Source organism: Pristiophorus japonicus, chromosome 2 (genome assembly GCF_044704955.1).
Source record: "Pristiophorus japonicus isolate sPriJap1 chromosome 2, sPriJap1.hap1, whole genome shotgun sequence".
In the NCBI taxonomy this organism is placed as follows: domain Eukaryota; kingdom Metazoa; phylum Chordata; class Chondrichthyes; family Pristiophoridae; genus Pristiophorus; species Pristiophorus japonicus.
In genome coordinates this window covers 335,336,701-335,355,319 of record NC_091978.1, presented here as the reverse complement: position 1 = coordinate 335,355,319, position 18,619 = coordinate 335,336,701, and the positions used below count along the sequence as shown (strand labels likewise).

Sequence of the window (18,619 nt, the reverse complement as noted above, 5' to 3'; positions counted from 1 at the left end):
ATGTTATGGGGGCAGGAACAGTGGTATCTAGAGAGCCAGCAAGAGAGGAAAGGTCAGTAGAAAAGGCTGCATGGGGATTCAGCATAGGCAGGTAAGTACGGAGCACAGAGGGTCTCAGGGAAAAGGAGCAGATAAGGAACACACCAGTAACTCAGAGCGAGCAGGCAGTTAAAGAGTTCATGGGAGGCTGAGCTGAGGAAAGATTCCTTGAGGACTCAGGATAGGCAAGTAATTAAGGAACACAGTTCAGGATGAGCTGAGGAAAGGTTGGGAACAGAAGGTCTGAACATAAAAGCTGGCAGCCGCCTTGGGTGGAAAGGGGAATGTTGGCAACTGCAAGCCTGGTGGGGAATATTGGGAGCTAGAGGGCCAGAAGCAGAGAATGTCTGGAGCTGAAGCCTGGGGGAGAGTTCAAGACCCTGAACTGCAGAAAATAATTGAAACAACGCAGTCAGAGGCCTGGGGTCATGGGCTGGAGGCCCGGGGAGGGGATATATATCAAGGGGTGGGGTAGAAGAATGAGGAAGCTGAAAGCCTGCGAAGAAAAAGGTCAGAAGTTTGGAGGAAGAAAAGTCGGGAACTGCAGAACTTAGGAGAGGACAGAGAGGAAGAAAGGTAGAGAGCTGGAGGCTGGAATGGGGAGCATGGTTGGAACTTGGAAGCCTGAACATCAGGGGCTGGAAGTTTGGAGCTCGAGAAAGAAAGATGGGAGCTTGAGGCCTGGGGAAAACTTCAGGATCCTAACCTGCAAAAGAAATGTAAAAAAGAACACAAAAAATTAACAGCTGCAGCTATTACATTACAGCAAGAAAGATTGGGGTGCAGAAACCGATTTGCAACTAATGAAAACAGCCTGATATACTAGTAAGTGTACAGATATTGCAAAGACAAACCATCAAGAGGCATTTTAAAGCGAAGCCATGGGCTCTACGAAGGAACAAAGAAGTTCTCTTTTGTTTTTGCCCCAGATTACAAATTCAGCCATCATGTGCCAAGAATATACTGTTGTTTTTAAAGCTTCTATGAAGTGAGTGTTTGTCAGGTTCAAGTAGCCTTTTAGAAAGGAGGGCACCACTAATAAATATCAGAGGTCCCGTCCAAACTAAAAACGTGTTAAATAACAATTCTTAAATTTGGATCAATAAAATAACCTGCCGTGCTAATTGGTTGTGGAAGGCTTCGAGCAAACCAGTGGACATTGTGTGACCAAACTACACAATTACCCGGACACATACCATAAAATTGAAAAATGGGCAAGCAATAAAAGGGACTCGTCCTGTGACTTAATTTAATTCAGAATCAACTCAAATTAAAGCCATTTAATTGGTCAGCTCCAGAGAGCTAATTTAATATTAGCTTAAATACATAAAGGCATTTTCCTTAAAACACTTCTATGTTGCGGGTTCAAGACCCACTCCAAAGACTTGAGCACAAAATCTAAACTGTTCAGGACTGAGCGAGTCATCGTCATCATAGGCAGTCCCTTGAAATCGAGGAGGACTTGCTTCCCCTCTAAAAGTGAGTTCTCAGGTGACTGTACAGTCCAATACGGGAATTACAGTCTCTGTCACAGGTGGGACAGTCGTTGAAGGAAAGGGTGGGTGGGGAGTCTGCACTGTCGGAGATGTTGTCGTTCAGATGAGATGTTAAAAGATCCTATCTGCTCTGTCGGATAGTTGTAAAAGATCCCACGGCACTATTTTGAAGAAAAGCAGGAAAGTTCTCCCGGTGTCCTGGCCAATATTTACCCCTCAACCAACATCACTAAAACAAATGATCTGGTCATTATTACATTGCTATTTGTGGGACCTTCCTGTATGCAAATTAGCTGCCACGTGTCCTACATTTCAACAGAAACTACACTCCAAAAGTGCTTTATTGGTTGAAAAGCACTTTGGGACTTTCTGGGGTTAGGAAATGCAAGTCTTCTTTCTTCAAAGAAAGATTTACATTTAAATAGCGCCTTTCATGGCCTCGACGCCCCAAAGTGCTTAACAATGAGCCTCTGGCAATATTATAATTAGAACTGATTCGAAGCGATCTGCAAGATGAAGCTTTTAACAAAAATGTAAATTGGTCATAAGACCTGAATAAATTGATTGCTTTTTACTCATTCCTGGAGGACCAAAGAATCCGAACACAAATTATTCACCGTCTCCAGCAGAGGGCGAAGCTGATATTTTTCCCTCCCAGTTCACCATTAGTACCTAGGTAACCTGCAGATTTCCATGAGAGACAAACTGCTATATATGTCCACAATACAAGCCCTAAATAGATTTGCGAAACATTTAGTTGAAAATTTAAACCTGTGTCAACAACATTTAAAAAAAAGTCACACTGCTTTAAAAAAAATGCTGAGCTGCAGGAGCACAGGATTCCCTTCCCCTGGTGGAGAGAGGAAGTCTGGATAAACGTACAGCCTTCTCTCGCGATATTCTCTCTGCCCTTAAGTTGAATTATTGTTTGTTTCTTCCTCCTTTCAGGCCGGAGGAGAGGTGGTTGAAGAATGTGTGTTGTGGATCAGTGAGTGGCGACGTGGCCAAGCCCCGCGCTGCAGTGTAGCCAGGAGCTGCGATTGGGTTTTGGAACCTGGAGTCGGCGGGCTCGCGATTGCCAGCCAGAGGATTGACACACACACACACACACACAGAGACAGTCAGTCAGTCGGAGTGCCGCAGTGCCAGCACCGCAAGGCTCTATTCCCCCACCCCTGATCATTAACTATTTGCAATAGTTCACCTACTGCATCTTTTTCCCCCCGCCTCCCCTTGTTCCTTGAGTTATGTCCTCTGGGGAAGGAGAGGAGTTGGCGGCGAAGGAGCCGCTCTCAACCGAGCTCCGCGCTCCCACCGCCGGCTCGCTGCTGTTCAACGCGCCGCCCCGCTCCAGGATCTACAAGATCATCGTCATCGGCGACTCGGGCGTGGGCAAAACCTGCCTGACCTACCGCTTCTGCGCCGGCAAATTCCCCGACAAGACCGAGGCCACCATTGGGGTGGATTTCCGAGAGAAAACCGTGGAGATAGATGGAGAAAAAATAAAGGTAACCTCCCACCTCCTGAAAGTGCCCCTGCTTTATTCAGGAGGACAGCAACATTCTTCTGTGTACAAGTTCATGAGCTCCCGATTTAGTTCAGAATCACCTCAAATTAAAGCCGTTTAATTGTTCAACTTATTGAATATCATTTGTTAAATCTGTCCATATTTCCCCCCAAATGCGACTATAATTTTCCAACGACTTGCAGTGAAAGATGGTAACTGATGGCCGTTAACTTTTTTGTGTGTAAGGGTTGGGTCCAGGAAGCTAGTTTACAATATTTCTGCAGTGAAAACCCTAACTCGTTGGTATATAACGATGGAGCTCTCATTGTATGCACTTACAAGTATCGTGATGTCTATATCATGTAAACTTATTACAATATTTTTTAAAGATCCGTTACAAGTTAACTCATTTGTTTTGCTTAATGGTCTCTTTTTAAAAGGACAGCAATTGGGTTGTCTGGTCAGTTACTCAATTCGTTATTTAATAACATCTAAAACATTAGTCTGGCCTTCTGTTAGAATGATGGCTTGTTACAGTGAATGGGCTACATGTAGATGTGTGGAGGATTCATGTTGTTGGGTTTCTTCATCTTGAGTGAGATCATCTGTATTTGGGAGTAGCATAAAGCCACGATTGGTCTGAGCTAAAGTTTATATTTCAGGATTGGGTTTTCCCAATAACTGATAAGGCCATGATCAATGGCAAACGTGGGTTATAGATCATATCCCATACTCCTTGTGAATTCTGTTTCTCCGCACACAAGCGGGTAAAGTAACATGGCAATTTTATTTGTGAGCTTAAAATGATTATGGAGCAACTCTGGTAAAATCACAAACATGTATTTTTACAGCGCAGTCTGTTCTCAATTTCCCCAGTTTTCTGAAATGATCTCTTACAAAAGCAAAATACTGTGGATGCTGGAAATCTGAAATAAGAGAAAATGCTGGAAATATTCGGGTCAGGCAGCTTCTGTGGAGAGAGAAACAGAGTTAACGTTTCAGGTCAATGACCTCTCCTCTTGTTCTTCTGATGGCATTGTCTCCATGGGTGCCAGGTTTAGTATAGTATTAGGCAGTCCCTCATAGCGAGGATGACCTGCTTCCACACCAAAAAGGAATGAGTTCACAGGTGTTTCAATGAGGGACCTGACATTCTAGGTCCCGAACTACATACTGAAGGTGGAAGATGCCTGTGCGTGGATTCTTTTAACATGGGGTGGCCACTGCACACCAGCCACCACACAGGCTTGTCAGAGCTAGGTCTTGATCCAGTGGCAAGGGTTAACCAAGACGACTGGAGACCCAAATTCTGCTGCATAGACCTAGTGCGCACACATGCTCCTACTATCCATAGATCAGTGTGGGTTGGCCCTCGCCTCTCCTGGGCCCTGATCATGATGCTCCTGGGCCCTGATCTCTCACTGCTCCTCCGCCCCGATCAAAAATGGAGCAGTCAGAAACAGGACATCAATTAGTCTCCTCTTGGAGACATCAAATATCGACACACTGTTATTTGAAATATCAAAATATTAAACTCCAGCCTAGTTGAAGGGTTATTAACATCAGCAGAAACAAACACCAACTAACAGAATGAATACGATTCAGTAGGATGTGAATAACAGCAAAATCCAAACTCTGCAATCACTTTTGAACTCGCTGGTGTCTCAGCAGGTTGGGTGATTGAGTGAATCCCTTCCCGCACTCAGAGCAGGTGAACGGTCTCTCCCCAGTGTGAACTCGCTGGTGTTTAACCAAGGAACAGTACTGAGTGAATCCCTTCCCACACACTGAGCAGGTGAACGGCCTCTCTCCGGTGTGACTGTGCCGATGAGTTTCCAGGTGGGACGGGAAACTGAATCCCTTCCCACAGTCCTCACATTCCCACGGTTTCTCCAAAGAGGTGCCAGATACCCTTTAGTCATCATCATAGGCAGTCCCTCGAAACGAGGTTGACTTGCTTCCACACCGAAAAGGTATGAGTCCACAGGTGTTTCAATGAAGGATCAAATATTCCAGATCCCGAACTACATCGTGAAGGGTGGAAGATGACTGTGCATGGATTTTTTTAACGTGGTGGCCGTTGCACACCAGCCACCACACGGACTTGGTTCAGTGGCAAGGATTAACCAAGACGATTGGAGACCAGCTCTGCTGCACGGACCTAGTGCGCGCACACATCAGTGTGGGCTGGCCCGTGCTGCCCCTGGGCCCTCGCCTCTTCTGGGTCCCGATCTCTCGCCTCTCTTGAGATCCCGATCATATCCCTCTACGAACTCTTGCCGTTCCTTCGCTCCGACCTCGCTGCTCCTGTTGTACCTGCTTGCACTGCAATCAGCTGTCGCCCTCCTGCAGCAGCCTTTAGTACCTTGCCCTGGTGACCATTCTTCAGATGGTGAATGTTAGCGGAATATTCAAAGGTGGGAGCACCTTTGCTAACCCTGGTCCTGGAGTCAGAACTCTAGTTCATTTTATCCCTCTCCTAGTCCAAGCTCATTATAGTTTTGTGCTGCACCCAAGCTGAGATGGGTTAAATGATTTTTAAAGAAAATGGAATGCTGAACTACAAAGCCAAAATGATGGTAGAATACAAATTGGAAGAATTAATGTAAACTGTATAGTGCCCTGGTCAGATCACACCAAGAACATCGTGTCCTGTTCTAATCCGTGAGACACACGGGAGACATTCAAACCCTGGTGAGAGTGAAGAGAGGAGCTATAAGACAGATTCTATGTCAAAGTTATGTGGAAATACTGAAGAAACTTGGGCTTTTATAGCTTTGGAGGGAGGCAAATGAGAGGTGATCTTAATACAGGCATATGACAATATAAGAACAACAACCTGTATTTATATAGCGCCTTTAATGTAGTAAAACGTCCTAAGGCACTTTACAGGAGTATTATGAGACAAAAAAATTGACACCGAGCCACTTAAGGTGAAATTAGGGCAGGTGACCAAAAGCTTGGTCAAAGAGGTAGATTTTAAGGTGCATCTTGAAAGAGAGTGGAGAGGTTTAGGATGGAATTCCAGTGCTTAGGGCCTAGGCAACTGAAAGTACGGCCATCAATGGTTGAACGATTATAATCAAGGATGCTCAAGAGGGCAGAATTAGAGGAGCGCAGACATCTCGGGGGAGGGGGGGTGTGGGTTGTGGGGCTGGAGCTGGAGGAGATTAGAGATAGGGAGGGGTGAGGCCATGGAGGGATTTGAAAACAAGGATGAGAATTTTGAAATCGAGGCATTACTTAACCAGGAGCCAATGTAGGTCAGCGAGCACAGGGTGAAGGGTGAGTGGGATTAGTGCGAGTTAGGACACAGGCAGCCGAGTTTTGGATTATCTCTAATTTTCGTCAGGTACAGTGTGGGAGGCAAGCCAGGCGTGCATTGGAATAGTTAAGTGTAGAGGTAACAAAGGCATGGATGAGGGCTTCAGCAGCAGATGAGCTGAGGCAAGGGTGGAGACGGGCGATGTTACAGAGGTGGAAATAGGCGATTTCAGTTATGCAGCAGATATGTGATCTAGAAAATGTAAATGTAGAACATTACTTCCAACAAAACTATGACAGAACAGGGTCATAACTATATTTAAGAAGGGGGATAGAGCATGTCCAGGGAATTATAGACCAGTAAACTTATCAGTGGAAGGAAAAATGGAATCCCTACTAAAGGAGAAAATAGAAGAACGTCTAGAAACCAAAAATATCGTAATGAATAGTCAGCATGGAAATCAAAAGGGAAAGTCTTGCATTACCAATCGCATTGAATTTTCTGAAGAGGTAACAGACAGTAGACACTGGTAATGCAGTAGATGTAATTTATCTAGATTTTCAAAAGGCCTTCGATAAGGTACCCCATAATAGACTGATGAACAAGGTCAGAGAATGTGGAGTCGGGACAAGTAGCAGAATGGGTAGCTAACTGGCTGGCTTCAAGACAAAGCAGAGAGTAGGGACAGAAGGGAGCAAGTCACAGTGGCAGAAGATGGAAAGTGGTCCACAAGGATCAGCACTTTGTTCACCATTTTATATTAACGATTTAGACTTTGGAATCAAAAACACAATTTCTAAATTTGCGGATGACCCCAAATTAGGGCCGATAGTCAATACTGAGGAGGACTGCAACAAATTACAGGAGGACATTAATAAACTTGCAGAATGGGCATATAATTGGCAAATTAAGTTCAACACATAAATATGAGATTATATTTGGTAGGAAGAATAGGGAGGTCACTTATTACTCAGCGGGTGCGAGTCTAGGTGAGGTAGAGAAACAAAGGGATCTTGGAGTACAAATCACAAAGTTGCGACACAGGTTAGCAAGGCCATTTTTTTAAATTAAAAAAAACAAACCAAGCATTAGGGTTTATTTCTAGAGGTTTAGAATTGAAACGTAGGGAAATTATGCTAAACCTGTATCGAACCTTGGTTAGATCACACTTGGAGTACTGTATACAGTTCTGGTCGCCATATTATAAAAAGGATATGTAGGCACTGGAGAGAGTGCAGAGAAGATTTACAAGGATGATACCAGAAATGCGATGGTATACATATCAGGAAAGGATGAACAGGCTGGGTCTTTTTTCTCTTTTTAAAAAAAAAAGGAAGGCTGAGGGATGACCTAATAGAGGACTTTAAAAATATAAAAGGTTTTGATAGAGTGGATACAGAGAGAATGTTTCCACTTGTGGGGAAGAGCGTAATTAGGGATCATCAATATAAGATAGTCACCCAAGAAATCCAATAGGGAATTCAGAAGAAAATTCTTTACCCAAAGAGTGGTGAGAATGTGGAACTTGCTACCACAGGTAGTGGTTGAAGCAGGGAGTAGGGAAGGCTAGACAAGCGTATGAGGGAGAAGGGAATAGAGGGTTATGCTGAGATTTAAATGAGGAAAGACGGGAGGAGGCCGAGTGGAGCTTAAACGCGGACTGGTTTGGCCGAAAGCCTGTTTCTGTGTCGTATGTCTTATGTAATCCTATGTATCCTATGGATGGGAGAAATGGTGATTGTTTTGTTGGAGTAAGGGAATCAAAGGTTGAGCTGAAGGAACATATTTTTCTCCTGAATATGTAAGTACAGGTAATTGGTTCAATATCCAATTTAGCAAATAGAATCATAGAAATTTATGGCACAGAAGTAGGCTATTTGGCCCATCGTGTCTGCGCTGATCAGAAAAGAGCTCTCCAGCCTAATCCCACTTTCCGGCTCTTGTAGGTTAAGGCACTTCAAGTGCATATCCAAGTATTTATTTGATGTGATGAGGGTTTCTGCTTCTACCATCCAGACCCCCACCGCCCTCTGGGTGAAAAAAATCTCTCCAACTCCCCTTTTAATCCGACTACCAATTACATTAAATCTGTGACCATTGGTTATTAACCACTCTGCTAAGGGAAATAGGTGATTCCTATCCACACTGTCTAAGCCCCTCAATTTTTTTATACATTTCAATTAAGTCTCCCCTCCGCCTCCTCTGTTCCAAAGAAAACAACCACAGCCTATCCAATCTTTCCCCATAACTAAAATTCTCCTCGTAAACCTCCGCTGTACCCACTCTAGTGCAATCACATCTTTCCTATAAAGTGGTGACCAGAACTGTACACAGTACTCTAGCTGTGGTCTAACTCGTGTTTTATGTAATTCTAGCATCATCTCTCTGCGCTTGTATTCTGTGCCTCAGCTGATAAAGGTAAGTATCCTGTATACCTTCTTGACCACCTTATCTATCTGTACTGCTACCTTCAGGAATCTGTGTACATGCACTCCAAGCTCCCTCTGGTCCTCTGCATTTCTCAGTATCCTCCCATTTATTGTGTATTCCCTTGCCTTGTTAATCCTTCCCAAATGCAATATCTCACTCTTCTCCAGATTGAATTCCATTTGCCACTTTCCTGCTCACCTGACCAATCCATTGATATCTTCCTGCAGTCTACAGATTTCTTCCTCACTATCAACCACACAGCCAATTTTTGTATCATCTGCAAACTTCTTAATCATGCCCCCTACATTGAAGTTTAAGTCATTGATATATACCATGAAAAGCAAGGGACCTAGTACTAAGCCCTGCGGAACCCGACTGGAAACAACCTTCCAGTCACAAACACCCATCGACTATTACCCTTTGCTTCCTGCCACTGAGCCAATTTTGGATCCAATTTGTCACTTTCCCTTGGATCCCATGGACTTCTACGTTTTTAATCAACCTGCCATGTGTGACCTTGTCAAACGCTTTGCCAAAAACCATAGACTACATCAAATGCACTACCTTCATCAAGCCGCCTCAAAAGAAAATTCAGTAAAGTTGGTCAGACACAACCTTCCCATAACAAATCCATGCTGACTGTTCTTGATTTAATCCATGACTTTTAAATGACGATTTATCCTGTCCTCAGAATTTTTTCCAACTTTCCCATCATCGAGGTTAGGCTGACTGGCCTGTAATTACTTGGTTTATCCCTTTCTCCCATTTTAAACAATGGCACAATGTTAGCAGTCCTCCTCCAGTCCTCTGGCACCACTCCTGCAGCCCGGGAGGATTGGAAAATAATGATCAATGCCGCTGATATTTTCTCCCTTGCTTCTATCAACAGTCTGGGATACATTTCATCCGGGCCTGGCAATTTATATACTTTCAAAGATGCCAAACCCTTTACTACTTCCTTTCTATGTTTATCTCATCTAAAATATCACATACTTCTTCCTTAACTACAATGTCTACATCATCACTCTCTTCTGTGAAGACAGATGCAAAGTTTCATTAAGAACCATAATCACATCTTCCACCTCTACACACAGGTTACCTTTTTGATCTCCAATCGGCCATACTCTTTCCTTAGTTATCCCCTTGCTCTTTATGTATTTACAAAACGTCCCCTTGATTTTACTTGCCAATATTATTTCATGCCCTCTTTGCTTTCTAATTTCATTTTTAATTTCACCCCTGCACTTTCTGTACTCCTCTAGGCTTTCTGTAGTATTGAGCTGTTGGTATCGGGCAAAAGCGTCCCTTTATTTCCTTATCCTACCCTGCATGCTCATGGAGAGAAAAAAATCCTAAAGTCGTGAGCTAACATCTATAATATCTTAGCAGTTTTCAACTCCACATTTGGCCCAGAAGACATGCAGTCATCCACTGTGACATAATTTCTAGTAAAATAAATATTGCAGTGATGGTGATACATGCTTTTATTCAAGACCCACATACACAGGGGCACAGTGAATGTGAATTATGGAGCTCTGTCACCAGTTAAATCAAATAAAGATGTACTTTATTGTACGCAGTACTGCATGTGTAAGGGGATAGACTATAAAGCAATCTTTTTATTTTTCTGAAGGTTTTCAGTTTATCTCCCCTTTTTGTTTTGCATTGTATGTTGTTTTCAAGGACTGATGTATTAGGGAGGGTCAGAGCACATCCTGGGCTCAGGGTATTTAGGATGAATATCTTTTGTCCAGCCCAGAATCAGATTGGGTATTTTCCTTTTTAATGTACGTGCATGAAACAAATCCTCAACCGTGTAGGCACAAATACAAAATGTTTGCTGCTGATTTCATGTGCTTGTGACTGGTTTGTTTCACCCATGCTCGCGGTTCCATTTTTTGAAAAATCCATTTGTTGGGGAAACATTCAACTTCACAATCAGATTTTTCATGCTGCAGCACACTGTCCATTTTTCCAGGCAGAAGAAGGAATGCAGGAAGGATACAATATTAGTAGCTGGAGACTATAGTGAGTCAAAGGCCTGTTTGATCATGCCTAACGCTAGACTGGTTCAAAACCTTGAGGTTGCTGCCAATGGCCAATGTAATGAGCCATCAGGAGACTGCAGAAATTGCGTAACCATGACTTTTCCTCCAAATGTTTCCGTTAACCTGCACCCTCTGTGAATGATGCAAGTGAGTGAAGTAGGTCTCAAACCTATACCCATCCTTCAACGGACATCAACAATACTGCATCGCCTCCAGCATTTTGTTATTGGGCTGCTTTGTATTTGTGCCTCTTTACATGATTGGAATTTTTTCTGCTGTTAGTTTTCCTTTTTCCCTTGGGATGTCCAGTACAGTGTGTGAGCAAGGGTGTGAGTGTTTGTGTGATCTTGAGCATTTGTACTGCTTTGAAATATCACTGGTAAGGATTATGAAAATAACAGTGAGGGTTCTGGGCCAATTGAAATTTTCAAGCCTGAGATTGATAGCTTTTTGTTTGGTAATGGTATCAAGGTATTTGGATCAAAGGAAGGTAATTGGAGTTGGGTTACATATCAGCCGTGATCTAATTGAATTGCAGAACGGGCTTGAGTGGTTGAATGGCTTACTGCTGTTCCTCTGTTAATAGAAAACTTTGCTGGATATAAATTTGCCATGTCTTAACTTCAGGTTTCTGGTCAGGGTCACCATTTTGATTTTGGTGCTGTCGGTCTTGGGCAGTCCCCTGGAGTTGAGGATGACTTGCTTCCACACTAAAATGAGTTCGAAGGTGACTGATGCCTGAAGTTCCAGATCCCGAACTTCATTTTAAAGGGTGGAAGATGCCTGTGCGGGAATTCTTTTAATGTGGGGTGGCCGTTGCACACCAGCTACCACACGAACTTGGCAGAGCAAAGTCTTGGTCCGATGGCAAGGGGATCCAAGACGATTGGAGACCAGGTGCTGTAGAAGGGAACCATGCACATTCAATTTCCAATGCTTCCATACTTCTTGGGAATCTGCTTTTTCTCCCCCATGCAATCTCAAAAGAAACCCCTTAATCTCCTGGGTATCAGATGGATGATGAATTCTATTTGCCATTCTTCTCAGTTCACCCTATCTGCCTCAGCACACTTGGATATCATGGTCAGTTGTAGCTGCTGTGATTTACCATTTCTTTGCTCTCTGAAAAGAAACTATTTGCTAGAGGCTATCCCAACCTTCTTTAAGTGTAGGTTGCAAGGGCTTTTCACTCCAGCTTTGTAGACTGTAAAAGATTCATAATCGTGGCACAGTTAGCTCTAACCCTACTAATTGTGCCCACTCCCAAGTTGTTTCTACATTTGTTGAGCTTGTTGCTAAGTCTGTGATGAGTCACCTAAATATAGAAATAGCAAGTAAATTATGTATTTTAGGAGTATGAGAGGGGCTAGGATTAAGTAATACAACACGAGGGTAGTCAGGTACTTAAAAAAATTTTCAGACCCATTTTTATGAGTGGCTACAACAGGATTACATTTATTAATGCATTAAGGGCCTATTGTGAGCAATATAGCCACATGAATGAGTCAGTAATGCCATTTAATATAGAAAGTAATTACAGGTACAATGTTCGGAATCCTCGGGACCGAGTCCGTGCCGGATTTTGTTTTTTTCCGGATTTCGGACAAAATAAGTCTGAAATCCGGAATCCTCAACTAAATCTGTTCCGGTTTTTTGTTTTTTCTGGATCTCAGACAAGAAAATCAAGTCTGAAATCTGGAATCCTTGACCTAATCTGTGCCAGATTTTGGATTTTGCCAGATTTTGGACCTTGCCGCTCGCACTGGTGCTCAGGGCTATCCGGAGCCGAGGGGAAAGATTCTCGACCTCAGTGATGGCTCAACTCCTCCAGGTAGGGTCAGTGAGCCCCGGTGGCTGGTCGTCGATGAGCGGGTCCGTGTGTGAGTGCGGATTGTTGGCGGGGTGCCACACAGGGTGAGTGAGGTGCTGACTTTTCATCACTCGTTCATCTCTACATCCTACATTCCTACCGCTCTGATTCTTCGCCCCCTCCCAGGTGCTGCGCTTTTTTCCCTCGTCCCTCGCTGTCCGATGTCGCCATCTTGGCTCAAAATGTCCGGTTTTTGGAGAATGATTCCAGACGACTTTATCCACGATGCGAAAAATGTCCGGTTTTCGGACAATTCCGGTTTTCAGAGTTCTGGATTCGGGACGTTGTACCTGTATTGATGCAGAAAAATATCTTGGCAAAAAGCTCAATTACAGTTAGATTCCATTGTTTTGCAGGAGGTAATCGATGACTCTAGAATGTTTTAAATCAGACCTATTTTGGATCGGTTGGAATAATTCACTGGTAGTAAAGGTGACTAAATATCAAACATCTCAAAGAATCATAGAAACTTACAGCACAGGAGGCCGCCATTCGGCTAGTTGTGCCTCTGCTGGCTCTTACAGCAGTCATGTTTGGTCCCAAATCCTCGCTTTTTGTCCATAACCCTGTAACTTCCTCATCCTCGAGTAACTGTCCAATTCCCCTTTAAAAATTATTTATGGAATCGGCCTCCGCCACCTTTTCAGGTAGAGCGTTCCAGATCCCGACAACTCAGTGAAAAAAATTCTCCTCATCTCCCCTCTAGATATTTTGTCAATGATTTTTGAATCTATGACCCCAGTTGGTAGCTGAAAGACTGTGAAATGTAGACAATTTACAGAAAAAAAGGAGGAAAATGAACCCTGCTGGAAAGTGTACATATGTAGACCATGGCTGAGAATGGGAATAAGTTTGGCTGTGATGCTGCTCACACTTGGATTGCTTGCTTACACAGAAATAATAATCACTGTGGAATCATGCCGCAACAAAAATGAGTGCCTTGAGGAGAGGGGTGGGGGTGGGGATTAAAATCAAACATCTTTACTTTGTTAAAGGTTTTCTGGTTGATGCAAAAATAAACTCTTTGTTTTTATCACTTTAGATTCAGCTATGGGACACAGCTGGCCAGGAACGCTTTCGGAAGAGCATGGTGCAGCACTATTATAGGAATGTCCATGCCGTTGTCTTCGTATATGACATGACCAACCCCGTGAGTTTCCAGAGCCTCCCAGCCTGGATTGAAGAATGCAAACAGCACTCACTTGGTGGGGAAGTCCCACGCATCCTGGTGGGGAATAAGTGCGACCTGAAGGACGCCACCCAAGTTAGAACGAATCTGGCTCAGAAATTTGCCGATACTCAAAGCATGCCCCTATTTGAGACCTCTGCTAAGAACCCAAACGACAATGATCACGTGGAAGCCATATTCCTGACTTTGGCTCATAAACTGAAGAACCACAAGCCCATGATGCTTAGCCAGCTCCAGGTAGATGAGACTAAAGTTAGGCTGGAATCTGAACCGAAGGCCGAGGTGGAATGTTACTGTTGAAGATGAACTTGATTGTTTGCTGCTGAATGTTTCTGGTATCCTGGAGACAGCCACAGTACAATCAACTGACTGGATCTGCCAAGTTCAATCACAGGCCACGAGAGGAAATATGACTGAACAATGTATTGGGATACACCTCACCAAATATCGGCTAAAATCTTACTTTTACTCAAGCAATGGGACAGTACAGGATAGAAAAGGGTAAATTTTCTGGTATTGTCTGGTATTAATTTTGTAGGTTGAGGAACAGCATTAACCTTGTATACCTTGCCTCAGTTAAAGGAATCATTTTAATTTCCTCCTCATAGTTCCTTTTCCAGATATTCCTCAACTGATTTCCTGTTTCCATCTCCAGTTAATCATGTGGGAATTAAGTATTTTTTTATTGGAGACTTCCCCCAATTGCTCAGCTGGTTGACACCGGTAAATGGCTGAGTCTCGCCGAACAGGAGGATCTCCAGTTTGCGCTAGGTTAGCTCATGTTCGCCAAGGCAGTAGTCGGGACACTACAATTGGCTTCTGCTCTCCAGGTAAAGGAGGGGAAAACCAGCCAAGGTTCCCTGCACTGTCTGTCGGTACTGTGATGCCTCATGTGGTACAACAGTTTGTCAACACTCACCGCCTAGGCCTGCATATGGTGACTTGATTGAGGTAGCCGAAAGACAGAAATGTAGAAAATTCGGAGGAAAAAAGTTTTATTTTAAAAATGGATTGATATACTAATGTGACATTTACATTGTGTGTCTTGCAAATCTTGTTATCTGTAAAATACAGAAATGTGTAGTTCTAATGTAATTTATGTACAAGTACTTCTAATATAAGCTTCCTTGAGCTTCTAATATGAATGCTGAGACCTTAAAGGAATATATCAAATTTGAGTTGCAAGGCTTCTCATGGCATCAGACTTGACAGATCAAACAAAAAGCCTTAAAGTGTTGTGAATTATTTTGCTAAAAATGGCAGGAAAGGAAGGAAGAAGCACGGTGTTTAACTGTCTGTAGTCATGGAAGCTGGCTGTGGTAAAAAAGAATGGTGGTCTTTTTTTATGAGGGACGTTTCTGGACAAATACAGATTTTTACCAAGAGTTTTCCTGCAGATTGGAAGGGGGATACTATAAAGGGAATACATTAAATGGCCAGTGTTTCTTGTGTTGTGGGAATGTTTGAAATATTTTTTGCATGCTTTTGTTCATGCTTTTCAAGTTTTTGCTGATTTAGCAGAAGACATTTATTGAATGCACTCCCGAAAGATGCAGAAAGGTTATCCGTAATTGTCGACTAATGAAGAAGATGCACGGATAACTAGTAACTGAATAATGAAGGAGGATGTGGAGATTATTTTGTAATTGTTGATTTTTAACTAGTAATCTGTCTACAGATGCTAGGAAATAATTGTACTGGATGGATTTGTAAGATTTCAGCATTGTAGTGAGCGAGCTGGGAACGATCACTAATTACTGCAGTAAAGTTAATCCATTGTCGGGGATAGCTTCATGACCGTAATACTTTTACTGAATAAAACACCTGCACATTTCTAAATAATAAAAACATTTTGAACTTTAGTTCTGTTCTCGTCGTGTTTCCCATCTTTTTCTACTATCGTGTTTTTAAAAAATAATTTTACCTAATTGAACAGGTCATGTCTTTTCTATCCCTTTTCACCAAAAAAGGTATTTTATAATATTTTACTTGTTTCTTCCTTCTTTTCCCGGTGTCCATCTAAAGTTGTGAACAATTTTATTGAAAAAAATGTTTGTTCATTTATTGATCCGTCATCATGGATTTGTGAAGGGTCATCATAGGCAGTTCCTCGAATCGAGGATGACTTGCTTCCACGCCAAAAAGTTCACAGATGTTTCAACGAAGGACCTAATATTCCAGATCCCAAACTGCATGTTGAAGGGTGGAAGATGTCTGTGTGTGGATTTTTTTAATGTGTGGTGGCCATTGCACACTACCACACGGGCTTGACAGAGCCAAGTCTTGGTCCAGTGGGAAGGATTGACCAAGACGACTGGAGACCAGCTCTGCTGCACGAACCTAGTGCGCGCGCACATCGCAGTGTGGACTGGCCCGTGCTGCCCCATGGTCCACGCCTCTCCTGGGTCCCGATCACGTCGCTCCACCGTCTCGCCGCTCCTGCACTCCGACCTCGCTGCTCCTGTTGTACCTGCCCACGGGACCTTGGTGACGTCCAATGCTGTCACTCTCTTGCTCCAACATGTGCTGCTCCCTGGAGTGGTATGCCGTCATGCTGCTCCTTCCGCTCCCCGGCCTGCACTGATGGTGCTCGCAGGCCGGGGGGCCGCGCAGATATCATGAAGGGTACATTATGTCTGACTCACTAATCTAGTTGAATTCTTGAAGAGGTAACTAACATGGTAGACAGGAATTATGGATGTTGTCTATGTGGACTTCCAGAAGGCATTCTCATCTATGAAGCCAATTCCCTCAACCCCATTCCCATTAAACACCTGGCCACCCAGCTTCCCTTTCTGCCTCCATGCTTGCTGCTTTTGTAAATAGTTACCACTCCTCGGACAATAATGCTGCCGTACAAAACTGCAGTCATCTACTTACCCCCGCCCCCCCCAAAAACGCACCATTAAACCCCTATATCTTAACTATCACCCCATGTCTAACCTCCCTTTCATGTCAAAGGCCCTTGAATGTGTTGTCACGTCCAAGTCACACACCATCCTGACTTGGAAATATATCACTGTTCCTTCATTGTCACGGAGTCAAAATCTTGGAATTCCCTCCCACTGTGGGAGTACCTTCGCCACAAGGACTGCAGCAGTTCAAGAAGGCAGCTCACCATGACCAAGGGCAATTGGGGATGGGCAATAAATGCTGGCCTTGCCAGCAACACACACATCCCGAAACGAATAAAAAGAAACTGTCTCCATGTTGCCAGCTTGTTTGTCTGACCTCAATCTTTGATGAGACTTGATTTCTTCTACTTAAACATTGGGAAGATGGTAGCCTAAAGTCCCTGCCACAAATTCTACTCTTGCCATCAATTCTATTCCCCCCCACCCCCACCACGACCACTGTTTTAGGCTGTTTGCAACCCCAGTGCCCTGTTCAATCCCAAGCTGAGCTTCCAAGCCAATATCCTCCCCATCATAAAGACCATCTACATCCACATCCATATCATCGCCCACATCACCCGTATCTCAGCCCATCTTCCACTGAAACCATCATGTGTCATCACATCCAGATTTAATTCCAGTAATCTCCTGCTTGGCTTCCCAAACTTCAGCTAATCTAAAACTCCACTGTTTGTATCCTGTCCTACAAGTCCTACTTGCCCATTCCGTTGACCTAGATTGCTCCCTTTTACCTTTGCATGTAAATCCCTTTATGACCACCTCTATCTTGATCTCCACTCATCTGACTGTGACCTCTTGCGCATTTCCACCCCCCCACCCCGCCCCTCCTTTTAACCCTATGACAGCTGTGCCTTCAGCAGTCAAAGCCCCTACCCAAAACCCATCCATCTCCCTTTCTTAGGGCTCAATTTTGACCAGGAGTTGCCCCATTTTGTTTTGGAGTAACTTGGTTTTTCTGGCGTAACTTAAAAATCCCCAAATCCAATCGATTTGCACCAGCGTAACTGAGTTAGTTATGATTTTCTTAGGTTAGTTTTTTTTCTCAAAAGTGGGTGTTACCAGCCACCTACGCCAGTTCTTCCCATTTAGGCAACTTTGGTCAGCTAATAGATACTCCATTTCTACTGAGGCCAGTATATGTGGCCACTTCAGAAAACCTTTGCAGAGAATTAAAGAAATCGGCGCAGGTAGGTACGTCTGAGGCCATTTGGCCTGGGATAAGGGTGGGAAGCATAGAGGACCTGCACCTAAACCAACCAAGCCTTACCCTTAGTACTTTTTGTTTGCAAACATTGCTAACAATTTGATAAATAAAAAATTGAAGTCCTACCTTCATCTCCAACCTTGGACGCTGCGGGAGGCCACTCGGCCTGGGCTAGGGGCAGGATAATGCACCAGGAGGCCACTTGCCCTGGGCTTGGAGAAGGAATGAGTGAACTGGCCGGCATCGGGATACAACAGAGAGGCTGCAAGCAAATCAACGGAGAGGCTGGGGGGGGTGAGGGAGGGAGAGAGGTCACAAGACTCAAGCAGTGGGGAGGGAGAGAGGTGAGGACAAAAGACCTTTGGGTGTGGTCCATCCATACAGACCTTGGGGGGGGAGAGTGAGAGAACTGCGAACCTGTGCTGCCTGCTTTCTTGCCGTTTTGACCTTTGAAAGTTTAACTTTAAGTATGGGGGCAATACTGACAATGCCATGCCTTTTGCAAGCGTTCTGCATCATTGTGCTATGTAGGAGACAATTGATTAGAACTCATCACATCAGGAACATCAGAGCCCGTAGGTTGCTGGGTAAGAGGCCTTACCCACCTCGGCAATTTCAAGTCAGGCGTTTGTACCTGCACCCGAGTGATACAGAAT

General features: G+C 43.9%; 2 protein-coding genes across 6 annotated transcripts in view; one reads left to right on the top strand and one right to left on the bottom strand.

Annotated features, from left to right (window-relative positions):
• ugl (ureidoglycolate lyase) overlaps positions 1–2,506 on the bottom strand; it is a 57,979-nt gene extending 55,473 nt beyond the window's left edge. The window contains exon 1 of one of the 5 annotated variants that reach the window (XM_070872149.1): positions 2,418–2,506. The gene's annotated coding sequence lies outside the window, so the exon portion shown is untranslated. The other 4 variants (XM_070872152.1, XM_070872147.1, XM_070872150.1 and 1 more) reach the window with 4 other exon arrangements.
• Positions 2,404–15,706, top strand: rab33ba (RAB33B, member RAS oncogene family a). The gene is made up of 2 exons (XM_070872153.1): positions 2,404–3,043; positions 13,698–15,706. Exons 1-2 carry the CDS (start codon positions 2,783–2,785, stop codon positions 14,142–14,144), a joined length of 708 nt encoding a protein of 235 aa, XP_070728254.1. The 5' UTR covers positions 2,404–2,782; the 3' UTR covers positions 14,145–15,706.
• Positions 15,707–18,619: the final 2,913 nt, after the last annotated feature.